Raw genomic sequence first — 25,988 nt, 5'->3', positions numbered from 1 at the left:
GAAAACAATGAATAAAACCACACTGTAAGTAAAAGTCTGGATCTGTACTTCCTAGCAACTTCATAATCCATTCCAAGAAAAATGCATTTTGCTTTCCCTCACTCACACACTCAAGCCACTCTACCAAGCTGACATTCCTACATCTAAGCCTATTTTCCAGGTCATCAGTATGACCTTGTGCAAAGCCTTGCAGCCAGTGGGATTTATAGCTGCGTGGCATTATGCCCACATGGAAACTTATACTGTCTATTACTTTTGTACTGGTGAGGTAAGCAAAGACTTTGGGTCTTCTAAAAAGAAGCTTTTGACAATATTGATCTTTGTAAAAACATCTTCATGTGTGTCAATCACAGAGGAAGGTTTGGAGCGCTGGGCACTCCACCCACATGGTGCACAAGGCAATGCCAAAGGCTGACCACCAGCCTCCTCCATATTCAGGAAGCCAAAAATTCTCATCTGCTACCAAAGCACAACAGGTCATGCTGGTCACAGAAAACACTTTGAAAACACTTGATTGCAAGAGAAAGGCTGATCTCCTCTCAACTTGACCTCTTTTCCAGTTCCATCATTTTCCTTATATGTAATTGCATTTCTCTTAACCCAAGACATAATGAAGTTAGGGCAGCTATCACAAGTATTACAACAGCAGGTTCTTGGTCAAACCGATTTTTCAAACTGCTTAAGAAATTAGAATTCAACCATTATCCTCCTGATTTTAATAGCCCAAGTGTAAGGTTTTTCTTGAGAAATAAATCTATTTTATTTTATACTAATTCTCATCATCAACATTAGCAGGAGTAGTAGTATTTAGCACTTCTGATTTGAACCAGGGCTACCAGCAGTGAAAGGAGGTGAAAGGTGCAAAAAGCAGAAGTCAGAGCCAAGCATGTCTTTTTCTCTGTTCCAGCTGGGAACCCAGGCTGAGGGATACCTGGCATCAGCAAGGTTCTGATATCTGTTCGGGTTCATGCTTTCTTTTCTCCACAAGCAGAGCTCTCACAGGGGGCTCCTGCTGCTCCTTTCCCAGCAGGGCCCTCACATCCAGCACCGTGGCCGTACCCAGTCTGCCAAGGTAGTCCGTACACTAAAATATTAAATATAGAGTGCATTAATTATTCACACAGCCCAGCCTGACACATTAGATTGAATGTCAAAGTTATCCTAAAGGTAAAAAATGTTGAGTTTTACATAACATTCATTAAATGTAGTGAACTAATTAATGTTAATTAGGTAATAGACAAAAAGAACTTAGTATGTGGTAGAGACTGGTCACTTTTAATACAGTGTGTATTGTACTGCATTAATACCTTGGCTGTAATTTTATGCTTAATGAGCAAAAGGAAAAGCTGATTATTCAGAAAGCAGAAAAAAAAATCACATGTGTTATGTGTTGGAAAAATAGCCTCAGGTGACAGAGGAAATACGTACCAAAGGAATTGGCACTCTAACAAAGAAAGTATCATTTCAAAACTCATAAACAACATGCTGTCACTGGGAATTTTACATAATCAGTTTCTAGGAAGCAATACTTAATTGCTGATGTTAATAAAAAGACAAAAATCTGATGTTATTTGCACAAGTTATCTGTTCTCCCTCTACAATGTAAACAGTTTTCCCAGTTTTTCTGAGATTCACATTTGCTTTAGGGTAATTCAGAATAAGGCTTTCATATCAAATGCTCTAGCTAGGAGAAAAAAAAAACTTAGAAGCAAAAATTTATTGATTAAACTCCTACTCACACCAGGCAAATGGTGGTGGGAAATATAAATGCATATGTCTGGCACTGAAAAAAAAAGCCCATGTAATGCTCTACATGCAATTAAAAACTACTCTGGGCTTAAAAAACATTTTTTTCTCATTCCATATCTTATTTCCCTACTTTCCACTTGATTTGAAAAGGCTTAATCAAACCTAGAAAGCATCTTGAAGTATGTTATTGGAAAGAAAAAAAATCCAGTTAGTGCTCTCAGTAAAACAAAGGCCTATACCATCTTCAGAAGATGACTGGAATAATGACAGTAACAAAGAGGACTGAAGTTGGTGATCTCAAACTACTCAGGATAAAAGCAAAGTACTTAAGTTCTTTCTTAAACTCAGCAGAATACATTTTGGATATCATTAGGCAGTCATTAAAAAGTGAATCCTAGTATAAAAGACTAAGAAAGAGAGATTGAGAAAAAGCTCACAATGAAATTTGGAGAGAACTTAAATTCAAAGCAAGTCTTAAGCTTAAACAAAAAACACACCACACACAAGCTTATGAACCGAAAAAAAAAGATCAGCAGCCACCTGGCCTAGAGGCCACTCTGTTTGGGTTTTCTAATAGTAAAGTTTCATTTAAGGCTAAAATTCTGCTGTGGGACACATCAGTCTTCACGGGGCCAAGAAACCTGAGGTCTCACCAGAGCCTAACAGCAGACAGAGCCTGAGCTCCAGTGTTGTCCTCACATCTGTCCACTCACCTTTCTCCACTCTCTGAAAAAATATGCCCAACGCCTGAAAGACAGAGATGGCCACTGCTTTGTTCTCTAAAGATTCTATAAAGCCATACACCCTTGTTTGCTCCCCTAGAGTTCAGTTTATCATCTCTACCTGAAAGAACCGAGGGACCTTCACGCCTCCAGAGAATGGCCCCCTTGGGAAGGGAGGTGAGAGCTGCTCTGGAGCTGCAATACTCTGTAGGGACAATGGAAACAGTGGGCTATCCTTCCAAAAATGCAAATAGAGTTGAAGTCATGTCTCATGTCCTGCATAATTACACTAATCACTGAACCACTGACACACAGAAAGCCATGAGGTCAGGGAGCTGTGGGAGGAGATCGACAGCCAGCACCCCGCCGAGGCACCTGACCCAGACCTCGCGCTGAGCACCAACTGCACCATGTTCAGGAGACTCGACTGAAAATAAGGCTAAAGCCTTCATAAATGGCCAGGAGAGTTAGAAGCTTTAGTGCTGTCCAATGTCAGACACGTGGGCAATCTGAGGTGAGCTGGTGCGAAGGCACAGCAGCGCATCCCGCCAGCCCTGGAGCGGCACGGCCGCACGTGTGTCCCGCACGGCCAGGCTGACCGGGCGCTCCCCTGGACAGATGGAGCCAGCACAGCCACAGTGCCATGCTGCTGTGGAAAAACTGCCTCCACTTATGGGTTTATTTTATCCACACGAGGTTAAAAATATGTGAACCAGGTTCTCAAATTTTGCCACAGTGCGAAAAGTTTTTCCACGTCAAGATGGCAGCCGTGCCTCATGCCAGGCCTGAAGAGAACTGCTGGAACCGGCTCAAACTCAGCACGGCCCACAAGGTTCACAAACATTATTATCCCTAATGCTCCCTGCTTAACCCTAAGCTCATTAAAAACAACTTCTGAGCACTCAGCTGCAAGGTCTTTCACCTCTACCTAGTTATGACCTCTGTGAGAAAGTGTGGTCGCAAGTTCCTTAAGAACATACCGTGCCACTGCCCAGCACTAACAAATACCTACTTAGAAAGGATAACACACTAAGTATGCAGGGCAGACCATATTAACACAAGTAGCACTCAAATTCACAAGAACCAGAACTGTTGTGTAAAGTCTCTGATCCTAAAAATTCACTGAGGTGTCTAAAAAGAAACAGCTTGTTTTGGTTTGGTTTGGTTATTTGTTATGATTTGCTCTCCAGAATAACTCACAGCATTGGAACCACAGATCTTTTGTCAGGAGAAAGTTGCAATATTTCCTGTAACACATGAACGGCATCAATTGCAATTAACTGCTAACCAGAGTTCACATATCTCTGCTGGCTGAGTATTTCCCTTGGCACATGCACCCTTTCCAGTCCTTTTACTCCAAGCTTCACACAGTTATCTGCAAGGGATTTATTATGAGTCCAATTATGCATATAGTTATTTCAAACAAGGGCATTGATTTAATGAAGACCTGTAGATTCACGAACAGCAGAACTTGAACCAATTCCACAGGATGTGTTTCCCCAGTGCATTTTCCATTACATATAAACTAGAAGACAGTGAGTGACTATTTGACTGCTCAGCACTGCAAAACAACAGCAAAAGATTTTTGTTTTAATTTCTGAAATCACCTTAAACATCAAGACTCCAAGAAATTCAAGAGTCTCCCAACAGAATCACTAGCATCCTTTCTGGAATAAGTTAAATAGATGAAAGAACAATGCTGCTCCTGCTTTTGACAGACAATGATGTAACACCGCCACTTTTAATGTGTGAGGAACACAGGTACGAAGATAATAAACATTTGAATATACCTAAAAAATTTTAAAATGTGGCAAATAATCTCTCCAGTAAAGGATGGATCATTCCCATTCTGTTCATATTTTACCACTACCTGTGCTTTGACAGCTAACTATTTCTAACTGTACCAAGTGCATTTTACAAATCTGAATCATATAGGCTGTACACCAGGATTTCATTTCTTAAAATTCTTCTTTTGGGTTTGACCTGAAAAAACCTAACCAAGTAGAGAGAGGTGTATTTCCCAAAAGCTTCATGAAATCCATAAAGTTGTCAACAAATTTGTTCACTTAGAAAGGAGATTAGGAAAATAAAGCTTAAATGGTTTAAGATATGATAACAAGGTATCACTTAAACTGACCATTGAGGTGAATTATTTAGGATGGCATAATTCAAATGAACAGGAGTAAGTTTTTCACTGTAAAATTCAAGTTAAACTTGAAGATCCTTTTAAAAGTGGGATTATTAAAGCCCTTAGAATCAAAAAATTAAATCAAATTAAATACCCAACTTTCCAGACACCCAGAAGTGCTAGACTGAAAAAGCACAAGGTAACAGGCTTTTTCTTAGTACAATTGCTAGAAACAATAATGAAATTATTTGCATTGTCAGGAGGTAAATACCCTTGCTGATCTTAGCCATTTCCCAGATAATGACTCCCAGATAAATTAGCTTTTAACTGTAAAGGGTAAGAACATTTTTGGCCTAAAGGAATCAGGTACAGAGAACAAATCACATAAAAATCAAGTTCTTTGTTCATTCCTTAGTAGCAAGAGACAACAACATGAGGAGAGAAAAATCTGATAGGTGATATAACTTAGAAAAACAAATTTATCTTGTCAGTAAGACAATAAAATGAAAATCATAAAACATTGCTGCAGGGATTTATATGAGGCTTTACAACTTCACAACAGAATTAAATTTGGAAGCGTTTTTGAATGGACACAGCATTTAAAAACAAGGGGATAAAGATACATATTCAGGTGATTATCAGATGTCAGTAAAACTCAATGAACAGCAATATTACTTCAGCAACATCACAAAAATTTCCATATTTATATTTAGTCTAAATTTTATAACGAGTTGCTGGGAAATATGCCCAAAGCTCTGTTACTTTTGTATCGTGATTCTACTACCAAAAAAATTATTACAACTGTGATATTTATAACACAGACTAAATATAAGTAAGCCTACAAGCAAAAATACATTATTCAGATGATAAATGTCTTTCAGTACATTTTTGTCATTTATTCTAATAACAGTTGCCCTATTTTCAGAAACTTTATATCATTCAACCTTAAAAAATCTCTTCCAGAAAGAGAAAAAGACTATTGAATCCATTTTCTGATCATAACTAGTTGGAGAAAATTCGGTCTCCTTAAGTGAACAAAGTCCTTCAGTATGCAAAGATTTTTTGCCTTTAAAGTCTTTCTATATCTGCCACCAAAATGACCACATTTTCCAAATGTAAATAATAATCAAAGCAACATTTCATTCCTATTTTGAAACAACAGCCAATAAACTGGTGTCAAATTATGAACAGCAAAAAGAAAAATCAGTTAAAAAATAAGCTAAAGAACAAGTTAAGCATGTAAAAAGTAACTTAGAAATGCTGCCCCTTCCCTTCAGTTCAAAATTTGCCCAGAGTGAAAGAATTTCTGCCATCTAGAAATAGGTTACTGTAATATAATGAAATTAATAATGCGTGGTTGCAATCATCCTTTTTGCCAGCAATCTCCCATGGTCCCCATTCGGGCCATGCTGAGCATCCCCAGCCCATGATCAAGTTCTTAAAAATATTTACAATCAACTCCAACTGAAGGCTGGGATCCCTAGCAAATCAAGTACACACAGGTCAAGATGGAAGTCTGTGAACATAGTGAAGGCTATGATCTCCTAATGCAGATCATAAAGTATTTGAGGAAAGAATGCAAAAATAATTGTGGCTGGAGAGAAATGTGGTGCTAGAATGAACCCCTCCAGTAGACTGGCTGAATCATACACTATTATGAAATTCTGTAGAGTGGTCTTGTTTAACTAGTCTAAAAAGTATATTTCTCACACAACATTCCCTCATATAACAAAAACCTGCAAAAAAGAAAATACAAAAAACTATTAAAAAAAAAAAACACTACACAAAACAACCTTACAGATTGATACATATACAAAGCACTCAATTATCCTGTAAGACTTCAGTGAGAGATTCCAGTAATTGCTATAGGAACTGGATGAAGTTTCATTTATTAAAAAGGAACTAATTAAGCCAATTCAGAAGAAAATAACTCCTTCAATAAATTATGCAACACACGAAACTTCAGCAAACGCAACATGAAGCCTCATGAACCCTCTGCAATGCACCAGCAATCCCTATTTTCTGCACAATCCTGTCAAAGGCTCACTAAGAGGTCCAGCTGCAACTCACTGGGGTGGGTCAGTTATTCACCTTGGAATTGGGATCAAGTGCTTTCATGGGTGCTGGAGAGAAACTGCAGCTATATCACCAATGCTTTATGGCAATACTGAGAGGTAAAAAAAGAGTCCCTCTACTTTTTTTCCTGCTTGTTTTAGAAAACAAGATTTTGGAAGCCAGTTCAAATCATAGCAGCAATTCAGAGATTGCGTTTCAGCAATATGACCTGAAAACTCCCTACACTCCGTAAAGAATCCAAATTATGAAATACAGACACTAATTACCTGGAACCTTAAGTATATATCATATTAGTCTATTCATGCTATAGTGATCCAGAGGATGTTCTCAAGCCATAAATGGACTGTTGAAAATGCACTCCTATTTTAGTCTATGCCAATCTGTTACAGAAAGAAGTAAATGAGAGAACAGGGTTGGGGGTTTTTTTGTCTCCTCCAAAAGGAAACCAGTAGCAGGAAGTATCCCATTAGAGAGATCACAAAGAAAATACAGTTTGAGAACAGATCCAGCATTGCTGAAGGGGATGAAAGCTAAAAGGCACCTAGAGAAATAAACAACTTTAAGCATTTGACTAAGCAAATGTACAGCAGACTTTGCCAAAGGCATCTCGCCTGCATAGCTCTCTCTCTCTCCAGGTTCTGCCCCTTTGTACCATGCTCTAAGCAAAATAGATCAATTTAAAACAAAATTCATACAAATATTATTTAAATTAGCTTTTAGGTAATTTTAGTTAAATAGTCTATTTTGAATCTTGCTTTACAGCTAGATTTTTAGATATTTTCAAAATAAAAAATAGAGAGCTATTCTCAATTGTTAGTTTAACAATGCAGGTATACTGAAGAGGAAAACAAGGTGCATTAGATCTGGTGGCTGCATGTGCAGTAACATATTGATCAGTGTCAATTTTGCATTATTTTGTCAGAAAATTACAGCATTTAAAGGATAGTTTAGTTTCTGTTTGTTTGTTTTGTTTCTGTGGGGCTTTTAATCAGATAAGTTTCCCAAGAGTCTAATTCAATGAAAATACTACACCAAACCTAGTTCCACATCTTTTTTTTGGAATCCCAGTAGGATTTTTTGTTTGAATTTCTTTGAAATTTCGTGTACGTATCCTTTAAATTTCAAAAGTTGGAACCCATCGTCTTTAGTACATCCATGTACTATGTGGAAGAAAGGCTTTCTTGCCTTTTCTACTCCCAGCTGGTTTCTCAACTTTGAATGAATCCTGAGGTGACCCACCCATCTGCTCTATCACACATCTGCAAGTAACACAGACTCGGTTTAGCTGGCTGAAAACGCAGACAGCTGAAGCAGCACAAACCCAGTGATTAGGATCCTGAGTCTCTAAGTTAATTTCAGGTTGCTGCCACTGTAGCTCTCAGCTGACAGGATTCCAAAACCGGCTTTGTACAGAGCCTGTACACCGAGTTGTAATCTGCTCCTGATGGTGGGGCACAATGGATAAAGAGAGAACCAAAGAAACGGAGAAAGAAAAGAAAAGAGGAGTAAAAGGATGAAGATGTTTGCATATGAAAACAAGATGCTGGTGTATGTTTGTGAAGACTGTAAAAGTACTACAGAAATACTTGAGAGAGAGAGAGAAATCCTTTTTTTACTTTCTAATATTAATCTTGGGCAACTTCATCAGTTCCAATCAAGTTGCAATGCATTGCGCCTTCCTAAATAAAATTTGTGAAGTCTTACAATCTCATTAAACAAAAAATATGTATGGAAAACCTTCTGTATCTGATTATTTCTTTATTGTAAGTCAGGTCCAAACCTAGAGATTGAGACCAAAATATTGGTAAAATATTTGAGATTTTTTTTAAGCCCAAACTTCCAAACCTGGAAATTAATCTTTAAAAAAGAATTTAATTTTATTTCTCAGCAAAATACAATCCAAAACTGAAAATATAACTCCTTAATCCTGACCCAGAAAGTATTCTATTAGATTTCCTTATGTTTCAACACAGCATCTAGTTTCTAGTCCTGCAAGAAAAGCATTTAATGAACATCCCTTTACTACAGATGTGAGCATTGCATTTTAGTTCTAGCATCTCTGAACACTGTTTTAAATAATTTAAATATTTTTAAATATCTTTAATTTATTTAATATTTGCCATGGTGTAAATTAGCAACCTGGTTTTGCGTCTATTCTAATCCATCTGAAGATAGAGGATTTTTGCATGGAGTGTTACTGTCATAATGATACATAAAAACAATTGCTGATTCTCCAACATATTAAGTGTTTATGCATTTGAAAAACAGATCTTTCTAAGAGCATGCATGAATGTATTGCTTGATATTACAGAGCAGGATGCCCTTATGTGAAACTATAGAGTAACAGGAGACCTACAACTTAGCTGTCTCAGTATCCAAATACTGAAACACCAAAATTAGTGGGGATCTTTGAAACGAACAGACTTCCCAACTCCTGGAACTCTTCAAGGCCGGTTTCACATCCCAAGAGCAATGTGCCGTCACCAGGCGTGCAGTGCGCTCTCCTCTGCTCATCTGCAGAGCAAAGCTCGCAATGAAGCCTCGAGGGAAGAGCACAGAGCAGCAGAGCCAAGCCTGACACCATCTAGGGCCCAGCAGCTGAATTACACACAGCTGGTCCCAGGAGCATCGGGGCCACAGCCTGGCATTAATACAATTACAGCCAAAGCTCCTGGCATCCGTCATCAGCTCCTTCACCGGCTCCTCCTGGCGCAGCCGTGTGCCCCCCTCTGAAGCTCATACCTGAATCTGCAAAAGAATGTACAACTATCTGCCCTCTGTAAAAAGCAAGCATTTTGTTTCTTATACAAAGCAAGTCTGTCACAGCTGAAGCCCATAAATTGCTGGGCAGCACATTCTCAATGATCATAGAATCTTCTTGCAAGCAACATGGATTTTTCAAAAATCAGATCTGTGATAACAACCAGAGCTATGGCTTTAACAAAACCCCCAAAATTCAGCAAAGGGAGGTGCTTTGGGGAACAGTTCACAAGCCCAGGAAGACATCCCCATATAGATGTCTCATTTGCTTGTGTGAAAACAAGAATGCACAAGTAGAGCAGACCGGTGTTCTCCTCCCTTTGCTACTGAACTGAGCAAGAACACAGTCGGACTGGCCTTTCCTAGATCACTGCTGCTCATTACTAAAACATTTGAGGTTCTGCATTTTCCTATGTTTGGGACCTCTCAACCAGGAACTTTCTCCTGAAATATCCAACCCAACAAAAAAATGTAACTGATCAGAAAGAAAATTAACTCTTTGGCACAAGAAAGGCTCATTTTGGATAACCTGCTATTTTTAAATTATCTCATCTACAGGTGAATGAGTCATTGGTAAGACCAAAGAGAATGTTTTCCTTTTACACAGAACCATCTGAGAGATACCCCATTCCTGCAAAGCTATTTCACAGACCCCAGTAAGGAGAACAAAAGCAGAACCACAGAAATCTTTGAAATCCAGTATCTTGCCTCAGGTTGCTCAAGGGGAAAAAGGGAACTAGTAAATGGTGTTTCCTCTGGTATTCAATCCATCATTCTGGTGATCAGCAGTTTAAAGTTTTCCTAAGCTGGTGATTGCATCTGTTGAATTAGGATCATTGTGCTCAATTACCTAATTCCTTTTTAACCTATTTACGTGCATGGCCTCCACAATACCCTTCATCACTGTAATTTCTGCACTTGAACTCTATACTTTCTCAAAAACGTTTCTCTCATTTTCAACTTAGTAATTGATAAATGTTGATGAAATTTACTATTTCTGCTATAATGAAATCATTTGGATTTATTCTGTATTCACTTTTAATTTTTCTTTATTTTTCACGGTATCACATCCTCTGTCTCTTGAATTGCTCATTTCCAGAACAACTCCTGATCTAAAGAGCTTCAATTTGAACAGAATTAATTTCCCCACTAGCCAAGAAATCCTGATTCACGTAACACCAAAATATGATCCAGACTTTACAGTCCTGAAATTGAAAGCCCAGTCTCAGGTTGCCAGCCCTCAGGGCTACCATCAGTGACATTATCTGAGACCATGCCAGATGGTCACTGTCACTACCCCATGAAAGCTGCAGACAGGTCAAATAACATCTAGTATTCTCCCTTTTTTTTTTTTTTTTTTTTTGAAGAAATTAAAAAATAATGTGCAGAAGGCTCTCTGAAACATCTTTTTATACTGAGTCTCCATCAGCAGCCACTTAACTCTCAGACACACTCACACACTTGTGTGCAGCACAAGAAAGAGAAGAGCAGGAAGAAATGCCTGAGTATAGCACAGCACTGGAAAAGAGGCATATCCTGGACAATGAGCATGCTGCACAGAAGAGAGAAAACCACTCCAGGGGAAAAACAAGTTCGTTCCAGACAGAGGATATTGACAGCCAGCAGTAGCACCTAAAAATCAAGATATTGCCTCAAAAAATGAGATACAGAAAGAAGCACACATAGGACGATTTTTGCCTTCTGGATTATCAAGGCTGATATTTTCACATTTTTAATCTACCATGAGAGCCAAAATCTTGCCTTTTTTTTTTAACTTTCAAATAAATAACTAGAATATTGGTGTTTTCTTGGTGTCAAAGTTATAAAATTGCAAGATTATAGCAGAAACAAAAAAGTTAACAATAATGATTTGATACAAAATTCTCTTTGTTTCTTGCTCTAAGCATTATATTCACACTTGGACCACTTATGGCACATCAGTAATTTAACACTGCCAAATACTAGAAATTTCCTTATCACTGTATCCCTATCCCCACCAATAAAATTATCTAAAATGAAAATATGAGACACTTGAAAATTGAGATTTTGTAAAGGAATCATGCTGCTGATTGTGGATTTACACATTTTCCAATTCCACATAAATAAAAGACATATTTTTTATTTTCCTTCTTTTTTTTTTTTAATTCTACCACCATTTCTAATACTTGTTGGAAGCTGCTTTAAGGCTTAAAATATTGTAATAAATCTCAATGTGATTTCAGTGCCTTGAACAAGTTTGGTCAATAGGAAATGTCAAGCACTTTCCAACCCAGACCCAAGGCTGGGCCTGGATAATTCCATGATGCTGTGTGAGGCCCTGGAGCAGGCTGCCCAGAGCAGCTGTGGATGCCTCAATTCATGGCAGTGCCCAAGGCCAGGCTGGATGGGGCTTTGGGCAGCCTGGTCTAGTGGAAGGTGTCCCTGCCCATGGCACAAAGGGGCTGGAGTGAGATGATTCTTAAGGTCCCTTCCAGCCCAAACCACTCTATGGTTCTATGAAATGGAGTAGAACAAGTACACAGCACAGTATTAGTGAACAAACTCAAAGGAAAATTTACTTAGCCTTGTATTTCTTGACAGCTGAAACCATTCAATTGAATTGCATGTACCAGGAAGAAATTTTAAAAAGGATTCCCATTAGAATTAAATGTATTTTTATATTTGCATAGACAGACACAGAAAAACATCCTTTCTAAATATACAAGCAAAGCCTGCTGAAGAAATATCAAATGTTAGCAGGAAAATAATCAGTTCATTATGGACTGTTAAAAAAAAAAAAAGGCACATTAAAAAAATAAGTCATAACAACTACAAATTTAAATTATTTTCCCATATATAATATATCAGTAGCAGAACTAGACCCAGAACTCTAAGAATGAGTTACTAAAAACTGTACAACTGTGAAGCATTAAAAATTTATTACAGGTTGCACACACCATCTATCAATACTTTTTTTTTGCTCAAGTCAATTTTGTCAGACTTATTTTAATGGTCTTTATTACTTTTTAATAAATATGCATAATGGAAGCACTATATAAACAGTTATTTCTGCAATCACTGAGAAATGAAAAATTAAAAACTCAAAAGTGAAAGTATGGCATATACTAGAATAAAAGTCTGTGAGTTACAGTATTTGTACAAAAGAAATCATAATCCTCTGGATTTTTTTTTTATTTCATATCCATAAAAAAGCATTTACTCTATTCCATAAAATTTTCTATTTGCCATGCATGAAAATTGGAAGTTATCTTATTCTAAAAAAAAAAAAAAAAATACAAACTGAGAGGTATTTTTAACTCTGTCCATTCACAATTTATAACCATTATTATTTGAACTCTCAGAGCAAGCACTTTATGTGATTACAGTCATAACAATTACGCTACAGTAGCTCAGTAATTTCCACGAGCAGTCTGGAGAGTAACAAACTTAGAGACAATAAGTAGATTTTTGTATTGCCAGAGATGAATTTGTTTGCAATCAGGCTACCAAGCAGGCTGGTTGTTCATATGGTACTGTCCTAGCCCCTGAACAGGCCAGTCACAGACCAGCACCAGGGAGTGACAGACCCTGCACCCACACAGTCTCCATCCCAAAAAGTTCACACCATGTTTTTCCTAAACAAATAAACATAAAATATAACCACCAGAAGTTTTTACAGCATCTTATCCATGATTTAATATTCTTTCTTCTTACCATGTTTATTCCTGTGGGATGCCAAGCACAAAGCAGATTAGCCCAATTTTCTCAAGGGTAAACATGCCATTTATGCAAGGTCAGCTCACACAATTAAGGGAATGGAAGAGAAGGCTCTGATTCTTTCTACCTTGCAGCAGTTTTTCTGTACAGCCATCCTTTATATGCAATCCAATAAAGAGACAGACACAAGCAAATAAATATTAAATAGTTACTAACTTTTGATGAGTGTCATGGTTGGCAATTTTAGTGGTCTAAGAGTCACCAAGAATTGGTTTTGCAGAGATAGCTGTTTCTAATATTGCCTGAAACACTACTCAGAATTAATATATGATGAGCTGATCTTAATACCAGACCCCTTTTGGAATCATAATTTCTACAATTTTAGATTTAAAAACAGTTATTTCAGAGCAAGAACGCTACTTTCCCGGCAGAGTTTCTCAGATCCTGCATTGGATGCATCATCAAAACCTACATCCTTTGTGTGGAACTACCCAGGACACATTAGTCATATGAATGTGTAACAGACTGGATTGTATAAGTCTGAATCACCCAAAGAAGAATAAGCAAAACAATTTAGTCAGGTTTTACATATCTCCACATTCACATGTTTTGATAATAACTTTCATTAGATAGCTGAAATATTTCCATATTTTTCTTCAAAAGATTATTTTACATAGTTCAATTTGTACTCTCTAGCTTAACATTTTTCATAGACATACATATATTAACAAGTTTCACATTCATGGAGAAATTTGGGGGAGGGAAGCAGGGTAAGATAGCTTTGGGATTTGGTGGTTTTTGGCTATAATGTACTGGGGTTTGCAAGCTCTAATTCTGTTACCATGTACAGCCCCACAATATCTGCAAATGGGAACACAGTTCCTGTTGCAGAAGTTAGTCCAAGGCAAATCCTACATCATGGGTACAGTTCTCAGAAACATCTCTTGTCCTCCACGAGCTGGCTTGTCAGCAGCACTCCTTGGTAAAGCATGCACATTCTTCAGCAGCTTGATATTTTTCAAGGCAAAAAGGGCTTTGCTGCTTCTGTTATTTTTGCCCAAATTTGGCCAGCACTGGACAGAGAATTGGGGGGGGAAAAGTCATAATTCGCAAATATTCATTGGAGAGTTACTTGCTTCTTTTCAAATGGTCTTCACTCCAGAGACAACTGCAGTTGTGTTGCTCTGGGCACTACTGGCTAACATTTAGAAACCTCTCATCTACCTGGCACTGGGTAAATAGAAAAAAATTTTCACATATTTGCTGGCCAAAGTAAATCGATTCAGACACAGCAGACACAGAGCCCTGAACTTTGAGGCAAGACCAACTGAAATGAACACAATCAAACAACACAAAGTATAGATCACTGAAAAAACATTTCATCCTCTCTAAAGCTGAATGTGGCTTTTTCTTTAAAAGATCCTTGAAAAGCCTTTTTCTGCCTGTGTTGTTTTAGACAAAATCAGATGAGTTCCACAAGTTTTCAGTGTATACTCCACAGCAGGGTTTTTCTCAATCCATTCCCCTACAAGATGAGGACTGATGGTGAGGGGTTATTCCAAAAGCAAGAGGCACATTTGACATTGATGGGGAAATCCATACAGATCACTACAGAAAAAACTCATTTTTCTAAAATTTGATAAGCATGAAGGCTTCTGCACTGCTCAGTGCTATTTCTGAGAGCATATTCACCTGATCTGAAATCATTCAGCTGCTTCTCCCAAAACAAGGAAGTCACTTATTATTAGAATTTTCATGAGAAGATTCTCAGATGAGTATGAAACACAGCTTTAGGAGTGCTTTTACAGCTCATTGCTACATTTCATTTCAAAAGCTATTATAAGATTGCAATAAAAACAAGTGGACATAGTTAAGTATTTCACTATAGCACAGTCATAAAGAGAAAAACATAATAAAGTGGAAGCTTTCTAAAAGACAATTATACAGTCAGTCAAGTCTTAATGTTTGAGCATTTCTATCTTCTCTTCAAATAAAGGGAAAGGAAAACACCAATTGAAGGAGATAGATAACATGAGTTACAATCCAAGTTATGAAATTTACTGAAAAAAAGTTAAGTATGTTAAAATCTCAGCCCAGAGCAGACTTGCAGATACTTCATGAAGATTTGCTGTGGTGATGGTACCTTGGAAACATACAAGCCTCAAATGAAGCAGCAACAGTCTCAAAAGAACTGGAAACTAAGCTGTCTCTGAGGAGCAGCATTAAGATGGCTGGCAGCAACTGCTGCACAGACTTGGGGATGAGGGGGCAGAAGGGAACTAATTTTATTGCAAAAATTCTTTTAAAATACCAATACATATAATATCCCTTCTGCTGACATGATAATGTACTGTTCTGGGACGCGCTGGTTCTATTTTAGTAGCTACTTAAATAGGTCACAAAAATGATTAAAAGAAATGCTTAATGCACTTTTAGGAAAATGGATACAGGTTATCCCATTTTCATGAATTCAAAGGTAGATGGATGCCCACTATTCCACAGGCAACAGGAAATTCTGATTTTTGTTACATTCTTCATATTATAGAGTATAGCAGGAGAATAATTTTATTCCCCTGTGTATGCTCTTCTTTGACTTTATAAATAAAAACTATCAAGACAACTAGTCAGAACCATAGGAAAAAAAAATCTAAAGCACTTAAAATTTACACACAATCTCTCTCATTGTGCCTTTATTTGCTAATCATATTTACAACGCTATGAATATCCTTGATACCACAAAGTTTTCAGTGGTATTCAGAATTCAAAAGTCTTCAGATTTGACATGCTTACCTCTAAAGTAAAACCCCTGTACACATTCATATGAAAGGGAAGTTTACACATACCTACCATCTTCCTGAAAAGACATGGCATTCTGCTCTCAGCTTTAATGGCATTGTTTGCCAGACTAATTACAGTCTAAGTACCTATTTTTCATTCTTGCCAGGATCTAATAGCAGGGTTGGGTCTTTTTTCCATCCTTACATGATTTCAGTGACTATGAAAGGCTCTAGAGATAATCCAGCACAATTGCTAGTGACTGGTATCTGGAACTTCAAAATAGTGGCTTCAGATCAAGGGTATTTTGAATTTATAGCATTTTAACTACTAATAAAAGTTTCCAGGAAAAGGTGCAGATTTTTTTTAATCTCTCTCCAAAACCTTCACAAACATGCAATATTTTCTGTCATTTTGAGTATCACATCTAATTGCTGTGACAGTAATTGCTCCCAGGGAAATTTGTCCTGGAACTTCTTGCAGCCTCACTAATGCAGACAGAGTCCTACACTCTTTAAAAAGTCAAGAGGATTCCACAAAGGCTTAAAAATCTACATTTCAGATTGGCATTTTGCAGACACAAATTAACAAAAAATGATGCATTTCATGGTTTTAAAACCTGCTTGAAGCAAAATGGATCAACAGACAGCATTTATCATTGCAAGATACTCTTTAAATATGTTTACAGTAAATGTAAATGTTTATAGTAAATTCCCTATTTAGGTGGACTTAACTGAGGGTATCAACATTTATAATCCAGATACACTACTTCTTTCTCCTTAGTTTGCACTTAATCTATCCTCCATCCATAACATACTTGTGCCAAAAAGACAAAAGTGAGCTCTTTTCACAGAATGATAGGACTGGAAGAGATCTCATGAAGTCTTCTTGTCCATTAGTCAGCTCTAAAGCAGCAACAACTGTCTAACCTATTCCTAGAGATGGGTAATAGACTCCACAAACATACCAGACAATTTGTCCCACTACTACACCACTCTTAGCATTAGACAGCTTTCCTTAACATGCTTTTAAAATTGTCCCAAACCCTTTCTCCTGGTTAGGGATTCCTTCCCTTGGTTGATGCTCTTTGCATCAGTATTACATACCAAACACGCGTGTCCAGCCTAAGGAATCCCAGTTCCTTCAAACGCTCTTTCATATTTGTAGGCCTGTGCTCATTTTTGTTGTTCTTGAACTGCTGTACAATTGCAACTCTTTTCTCAAAACACACATATAGTACTGCACAAATCAGCTAATACCTTACAAATGCCAAATATTAGTAATATCATGTAACTAGCACACTGAATTTCTCCTAAATACGTAACGGTACTGCGCCTGTTTTCTCGCAGCAAGTTCCTGGTCAGTTTGATTAAAATTGAGATCTTGCAAATCTTGACCTTATCTTTCACATCTTCACTACATTTCAATATGTATTTATTTATAAACTTTGTGACGTCTCATAAATACCTAATGAAACAAAGGGGAAAGGTTCTAGGTAGGAAAACAGGGAAATCGGCAAAGACGGAGAAGACGCAGGATCCAGGACACTATTTTGTGCCTGCTGGACAAGGAGGCAAAGGCCCTGGTTTTCCTGCCTCTGTCCCTACACTTCTTTGCCCATGAAATTAGTCAGCTCCCTTTTGCCTTTCACACCAGTCAGCCATAATGCCCTCGATTCTCCAAGTTTGCACAAAACTCCACACCTCATTTACCCTCATTTCACCCTGCAACTTCTTTTTTCCCCAAGACATTTCTTCTATTTTTAGCAATAGCCTTTATCATCTATTCCAACTCTCACCTTGCCTATCCTAATAAACAACCTTGTAGAACAAGGGTGGATTTTAATTATCTTTAAGTATGCTCCGAGTTTTTTTCATTTCATGAGAAGAACTTTTAAACTGCACCAACATTGAAAATTGGTGAACACATTTGTATGACATCAAAATGGCATTATTATGGCAAAAGGAGCCAGATAGATGCAATTCTTAAATATTTGGGCTTTTTACGAGGCAGACCTGAACCTATGAAAGGAACATGCAATGCCTATGGCTTTCCCTTCTCATATCAGACACACAACTAATTGACTAAGACACTTCACAGTGGATTAAGTAGTCCCTCACCTACTTAAATCCTCTCAGCCATTGAAACTGTAAACATTACTTATTTAAGAAGCACTAAAAGATGTCAGTGGAAGTATTTTGCTTTAGAATTCATTCTATATTTTTTCCAAAGGAAAAAGTAGAGAGAAGATACAATTATCAACAGAGGAAATTGAAAGCATATATTTAACAAGTAGAATTTGTGGGAAGAAATCAAACAAGTTATAGATGCATTAAGGTGGGATGATTTCCACACAGTACTCTTTTTTTTTTTTTTTATTGTGCAAATATATCTCAGGCTGTCCTTTATACTTATAAAGAAACACCAGAGAACACTATATGATGCAGATGTATTTTTTTTTAACTGTGACACTGGCAAATATAAGGGAGCATTTGGGGGGAGTCAAATAAATATGTGATTGTGATTGTTACTTCATTTCTTTCTAGCAATTTCTGGGAAAAGTTTTCTTTTTTCTTTTCATTTACAACTCGGAATCAGGCAGTAATAAAGAAAATACCGAGAGCAGAAACTCACTCCTAAATTTATACTTACAATTAAGTTTTAGGGTTTTAATTTCAACGTTGCCATTATCTCAGCACTCTTGCCTTGAAAATGTAATACTGCCTCTGTATTTTTCCAAAAGAATCACAGCATTCCTGCAGTCTATAAACTTGTCTTAAGTGTTGCTATAATGCTGTACTCTGGAGAAGTGAGCTGGGAATGAGTGCTGTTATACAAACCACGGGGTCAGGCTCTGACCCCCCCTTCTCACAATGAGCAATACATTTCATCTGCAAGTCTCATCCAAGGGCCCACTCAGCATTAACAAAAGCAAAAGAATTTGGCCTGTTAGTGTGAGCAGCTTCCCACACTCACCTGCTACATTAAAAATAGTTACTTCCCAAGATCTTGTTATACCATTCTCCCACATACAGAGTCCCAGGCAGCAATAACTGCGTGCCATTTGCAGCAGCACAAGAGTGCTCTTGATACAAACACTGCCTTACCTAGAGCATACACATCATACACTGTGGTGCGTGCATATGCAGCATCCACATATAGCTCAGCAACATCATGCTTCAAGGCCTTGTACCTACGAGACTGGAGCAAGAAATTTAAAAATAAATACAACAAAAAAATACCACAAAATAGCTCTTTAATTTTAAGACTGAATGAGGAGGGCAAGAGGACATGAATTTAAAAAGGAAAAAGTGCCTTTTATTTTCCATGCATGGGTTTTACTGCTACCTTCAGAAAACACCAGAAAAAAAATGCCAAACATAAAAATAGTTAGCAAAAATATCTGTGCTTTATCTATACATCCTCCTTTTATCCAAAATATCAAATCTCTACCAAATAACAATCCTATTTCAAAAACCAGTTTTGACTTGCATATGAGAGATCCAGAATCTACAGGAACAAATATGAACAACTTGTGCTATGAATAAATTGCCAATAAAGTCACAATAAAGCAACAATTTTCAAAATAATTTCCATGCAATCAGGTATACATGTACACAACAAATTCACAATATTTAGTTCTCTGTTAGGAAATCAACAGAAGATCTTTGTGGAGGTCTGCAGATTGTTTCCCCTGTTCTGTAAACAAATGATGACTCCTCAGAAATCTTTCAATTACTCACAACTATTTAAAGCATTCTGAATAATCACTGAAAAAACCATACTTGATGACTGATATATAAATCACTAGATGATTCTGAAAGCATACAACTACATTTTGTTACCATATTTAGTATAGGTACCGAACAATACAAATTAAGACTGTATTTCCAAGAGCAGCTTCAACAATTTCCTTTTTAATTTATTTATACAGTATTGCACTTATGGCAAATTAGCAATAGATTTCTAATAATTTTCACCAAAACTTATCCATGCTGAAAAAAAAAAATTAGCACAACTGCTTACAAGGCTATTGTCTCTGTGTAAGACCTGTTTTCAAAAAAAGTGACAGGAAATTGCCAAGGAAATGATTTCGTTCCTCAGAACCACAGGCAACAATGTACTTTATTAGTTTTCAAATTGCTAGGAATTGGGGTGTTCAATTAAAAGCTTGCATAATAAATCAGTAACTCATGACTCACACTAGAATAAAAGTAGATTCCACTTTGTACAGACTGTGGGATTTTGGTGGGAAATTTTATTGAGGCTTCACTATCTTTGAGCACCATTAGTAGATAAAATTAATAAAGGACTACACTCTCAATCTTACTAGCAATAACAATTAATATAGTATGGTACAGTTTCACCAAAAAGAAAAAAAAAATAATTCTGTTGCATATAGCAAAGCCCCCAGACTAACCCCTGAAGGGAAAAAGCTCTGCTAGAAGCCTTTTCTTCATACCCAGAGCCCACTGAACTGGGACAACACTTGGGAACAGACCTGTATTCATCTTACAGCTTGCATTCCCGTTCTGTTTCCAGTCAGGATGAGGATAGATCCCCAGAACAGAAGTCCTCTAAAGGTATGTCACAACATTACCTCCCAGACTAACAGACCTTAGCATCGATCAGTTCTCACCTATTCCCATTCCCCAAACTCTGCCATGACTCCAGGTACAAGCCTCCCAGCATGCAAAAGGCATTCCTGCCTTAGAGGGCCTTTGACAGCAGCCAGGCTGAGATTGCCACAGCACAAACACACACATCTTGAAGGAGCTGTGCCTTTTGCCATCATTGAGGCAAGAAATCAATGTTGCGTTGTTGAGGTGCACAGGCCCTCTCAGAAACCACAAGAGTGAGAGGGGACTGGGGTACATGCCACAATGCATTTGTACATGGAGAAGTCTCCCGTGCCCACTTGAAGCAAATACAACTGAATTAATTAGCTGTAGTAAATGGAGGTGGGAACGAGAACACAAAGGTAGCAAAGATCTGCAGCTCTATGGACAGGGACCTGCAGCTCTGCAGAGAGGTACTGCACCAGGCAGGGCTCCTTGAGGGAACAAGGGACAATTGTCTCCTCATCAGCACACAAGAAATATTATCTTCCTTGGTGCTCTCAACCACAGCAACAGCTTTTTTTTCTGGGCACAGCCCTGGAGAAACAAAATTTAAAGCCAGACAGCCCAAGGCAATCCTGCACGTTGAGCCTTCTGAAAGCTGACTCCTCTGGCTCCCTGCGCAGTGGCCATCGCAGAGACAACACACAAAGTGAGACTAGCACACAGGCCAGCAAGGAATGAGCGAGAGCAAAACTGCTACTGACTGCTGCATTAGTGTGAAACACTGAGGACTAAGCCTTCCATGGAATCACTGTCATGAACTACAGATGGAAACTTGGTTTACACTTAATTGTCTCTCTACAGAAAGGAACTCGGCAGCCAGTCTGTCAGCGAAAGCAACAGGACCTTCTACTCCACTGTCAGAAACTGAGAGAGCAGCCAGTAATAGGAAGTAAGATTCATAAAAGGGATCCAGAAAGCAATGGGAAAAAACTGTCCCTGCCACAAGGAGAAAGAAGATGCCAGAGATAACCTCACACTGTGTAGCAACCTGCCAACCTGCAAAATGGACCACGTCAACAGATGATGGGAACAGACCCTATGAAAAACGGGCTTGCCACGAGCGCATCTCATCAACCTGCAGCAGCTGAGACTTGTCTCTTTCAAGCTTTGTCAATGTTGTGCAGCTCGCCGTGCTAACACACAGCCATTTCAGGAGCAGCAAAGCCTCTACAGACCTATGCAGCGTGTTGACAGGGATGTGTATGCACAGTCAGACACTTGTGTATGTACATGAGAGACTCTTCCTTGCCCCAGACAGATTTCCTGTGCGAGGCAGGAACCACCATTCACAAACAGAATCTCGGTATGAGATCCAGATCGACACCCACAGTTAAACCTTCTGGGTGTTTGCAACCCTGTATCTGGGGAAGGCCTGGCAGGAAAAAGGGACCCTACAGATCTAACGATGTTAAAAGACCCCCATCAACTAATCTCTTTCCTACTCGCACGGAAAAGGCTGCCCAGCCGTAGCTGTGCTCCGAGGAGAGGGTGCACCGCGTCCCCTCAGACAACAATAACCCCGGCTCACCAGCTCCACGGCTGAGCACAAGGGACTGCGACACGGCAGCACGAAACGCAGCCCGGGATCCGGCGGCAGGCAGACCCTGCCGTGTCAGTGCCAGCCCTCAGCAGATTCCTCTGCGGTCTGCAAGGGACCCCGGGATGCTGCCCCGGACCCGGAGCGGGATCCCCGCGGGGCTGCCCACAGGTGCTCACTCCCCTGCGCTGCCCCACCGCCGGGGAGCAGGGGGGCAAGAGAGCCTGAGAAAGGAGATGTCGGATGCAGGGGGACACGAAGAGAGGGGGTACCGAGAGGAAAGGGAAGCCTGAGGCGGGGGCCCGGAGGGCAGGGTGCTTGCCCTGGAGGGACACACGTACACACACGCACAAACACACACCGCTCCATCCCCGAGCGTCCTGGCGCCGAGACACTCCCGCCGCCGCGGCATCGCCCGGCACCGGAGGGAGCCAACCTGTTTCCCCGCGCACCGAGAAATGGGCTGCGGTGCCCAGCACTGGCGGGCGGGCGGGAAGGCGGCCCCCCGCGCCCCCTCCCCGGCTGCCTCCCCGCGGGGCGCGTCGCAACCCCCCGGCCGGGGCCGCGCTGCGGCAGCCGTACCGTGGGCAGCAGCGGCTCCATCTGCGCCCCTTGGTCCTGAGTCTCCATGCGGCGGCGGCGGGGCTGCGGCGGCGCCCCCTCCCCGCCGCCCGCGGGCCGGGGCGCTCCCCGGGCGCTGCGGGAGCCGCTGGGCTGCGCCGGGCTCCGCGCTCCCGGCTCCGCGCTCCCGGCTCCGCGCTCCCGGCTCCGCGCTCCCGGCTCCGCGCTCCCGGCTCCGCGCTCCCGGCTCCGCGCTCCCGGCTCCGCGCTCCCGGCTCCGCGCTCCCGGCGCGGAGGCAGGAAGCGCGCGCCAGTCACATGGCCGCGCGCACCGCCGGCCCCGCGCGGGGGGGCAGGAGCCGGAGCCACCTGCGGGATGCGGGATGCGGGATGCGGGATGAGGGATAAGGGATAAGGGATGCGGGGTGAGGCCTCTCCCGCCGGGGCCGCCTGGCCCCTGCACACCGGCACCCCGCTGGAGTGGGGAGCGGGGAGCGCAGGGAGCGGGCCCCGCTAACCGCCGCGTGAGACTATGGAAAACACCGCACACAGCTCAGAAGTTGAGCGCTTCAGCCGCAGGCTCCCCAGCACTGCTGCTTCAGGGCAGTATTGGGCCAGGTAGCCAACGCCAGAAGAGTACCAGGAAACAGGGACCCTTCACTCGGTCCTGCCCCACTTTGACCCTTAGGTACAGACAGCACCTTCAAAAGAGTGTTCTGCCCCTCTCCCCGCACGACAACGCCACCATCCCCTTCTACCTGCAAATCACAAACATATCAGAATACCATATTTTTCGGTAAAGGGTTAATAGGATTCTTACCCTCTTTTTCACCCAATTTTATCATTCAAGCCTGCTACACATTTGGCTTCTTCTAGTCTATCTGGCTCTGCATCTCAGTGGTTACATTCAGCTATACCAAAACCCCAACAAGCTACACAAATGGTTGTCAAAGCCTAAATTTGCTACCCAAATGGGACTAAGAAGTTGAGTCCCCACAGTACTTGTACTACTAAGAACAAGTGTGGCACTTCCTACCAAAACAATTGAGCTAGAAAAGTTTATATTTTCATCACTCCCCAGTGTGTATCTTCCAAAAAAACAAGCCCATCCAAACTAGTGTGCATAAAAATCAAAGTTGACAAAGATTTGATTATGGAAAATAAACTAGCAAGTAAACTTCTATCTCCCTGTTAAATTAATTTCCTTGCCAAAGCAGCAGGCCGTGCCCTACATTTTGGATATCCTTTGCAGTCTAAAAGTAGATCAATAAACAGCTTCACTAAATCTGATTAATTTCCTCTGCCATGGGACACGTTCTTCAAGTCTCCCAGAGATCTTCCAGGTTGAATTACTTGTACATCAGCCAAGCAAGACACAGAGCTGGGGGAGCAGTAAGAAGGAAAGGGGAGTCAAAGCTGATTTTTACAAAGAAGGAGGCTATTTTTCTGAGTTACAACCGCGAATTTGTTCTTTAAAGTGACACATACATTTAACACTGTACAGAAAGACAACAGATATGGTCCAGGTTCTGAGACAAAGGCGAGATGTGTATTTTCATAACATGATTACAGATCTCAGTAATTAACACAGGAGGCCATTCAGGTCACTAGAGGTAAGGCTGTGTCAGCATTTGCACAGTAAAACCCTATTTGTAGGAGCTTATAATTAAGCTATGAAAGTCATGATGAAGCTGGGAAAGAGTATGTTTAAAAGTTATTTTCCTCCTTTAAAGAAAATAGATTTAAAGTGAATATACCACCTGTGAAATCATGAAGACCAAGAGCTTTCAGTCTACAGACACTTATTTCAATGAATATTGGTATAAGCACCTTAGTCTCCTCTGCCTAAATATCTCAAGCCTGTCCAAGAGTATTTTTTCAATAGGTACTGCAATTCTTCAAGCTCAATGGCATTTAGACATCTTTCACTCCCCAAAATATTCCCTCAAAACACACTCATCCACATAGACACATCTAGTAAATGTAAAGCCCAGAACCAACTCAGACACTGTGTGCATGGCACTGCTCCCCAGCACTTCACAGTGACAAACAGGATCAAGACCACAAGCACCACACTCAGGAGTTACAAGTGACTCACTGAATGGACCATGAAAAGAGAGTTAGGATCAGCCATGTAATTGTTTCTGCAAAGGCTTTTTGTCAGAGTGCTTTACAGTCCGGAGTTCACCATTATGGAATAATAGATGAAATATGGAAAAAGTTGGTTAAGTAACAAACCTCTCCAAATTATTCTGTATTGTCCAGCTTCACACACATAAAAACACCACAGACTTCCATAGCTACAAACCCACACTTTGATAGCCAGAGTCAAAGTGCAATCATTCTTTTGGCAGCTGTGACAAACACGCTTCAGTATGAAGGTCCAAAATGTTGAATCCAAATATCCAAAGCCAAGGGCTTGGCATATACAAAAGTGGAAGAACATAAAGGACCTTGCTGAAAATTCTGTTTTTAATCAAACATAACTAAGCTAATTTTTTTGTAACATTGTAGCAGTATATCACACCAAAAAGAGAATTAAGAGAAAGTAATATTTATTCTCTAGTTGATTTATAATGTTTTCCCTTACTTCAAGTTGGCTTCTTTCACTGTTCATCTGATTGTAAGCATACTTCCATGTCCAGCAATTATGTTAGTATTACTCTATTACAGTAGTAATTTCATTTCTCATCCCAAAAGAATAAGCTTTAAATTTTGACATTTTAAAAAAGGACAGGCTTAGTTTCCAGTTTCAACTTTTAGTACACAACTAGGTGTTATTTTCAAGCTTTTGTACATGAAGGGTTAAAAAAAAAGAGTTCTCAAATCATCAATAGTTGGAGAAACTTCATCACAAAAGCAGGTGGGAAATCATGACATACAGATCCACTTCAGTTGTACGATTAAGAATACTTAGGAATTGCTATAAAAAGAAATAATTTTGTGTCATATTTATGTCAGGCCGATTTTTTTTTCTTTATATATTTTCCTAGTGCATTGGATAAATTAACTGGTGTTTCTACATTTACTTTTACAGTGATAAAGCTCCTAAAGCAAACATCAATGGAAAAAAGGGGAAATATTTTTCTTGTTCAATAACATTCTGAATTTATGTCAGAAATTGACTTGATCCGTGGCCAGTGTCATCTTTCATAAGAAATTAAAGACAGCAAAAGTTGAATTTTATTTTCCTTCCTCAAGCTGCCTTTTGCCCCTTTGGCCTGCAGCAAGCCAATACCTCAGATGTTCTCCCAAGTCACAGTCAATGTGTTAAACCCCTCTGAAGAGAGGTTTTGTTCCTCAGAAGCTGTTCACAAAAGGCATGTTTTGTAAATAAGCTGAGTTACATTCAAAAGGCT

At 39.8% G+C, this 25,988-nt stretch overlaps 1 protein-coding gene across 2 annotated transcripts in view; it reads right to left on the bottom strand.

Moving 5' to 3' along the window:
• Nucleotides 1-22,698, bottom strand: part of SLC4A10 (solute carrier family 4 member 10) — a gene marked incomplete at both ends in the record, with an annotated part of 144,247 nt that extends 121,549 nt beyond the window's left edge. For both annotated transcript variants that reach the window (XM_084209233.1, XM_084209234.1), the window contains one exon: nt 22,651-22,698. In XM_084209233.1, the coding sequence (XP_084065359.1) occupies nt 22,651-22,698 (48 nt within the window). The remainder of the gene's footprint in view (nt 1-22,650) is intronic.
• Between the last annotated feature and the right edge of the window lie 3,290 nt (nt 22,699-25,988).

Source organism: Fringilla coelebs, assembly GCF_963513975.1.
Source record: "Fringilla coelebs genome assembly, chromosome: 7".
Taxonomy (NCBI): domain Eukaryota; kingdom Metazoa; phylum Chordata; class Aves; order Passeriformes; family Fringillidae; genus Fringilla; species Fringilla coelebs.
This window is presented reverse-complemented; position numbering and strand designations above follow the sequence as displayed.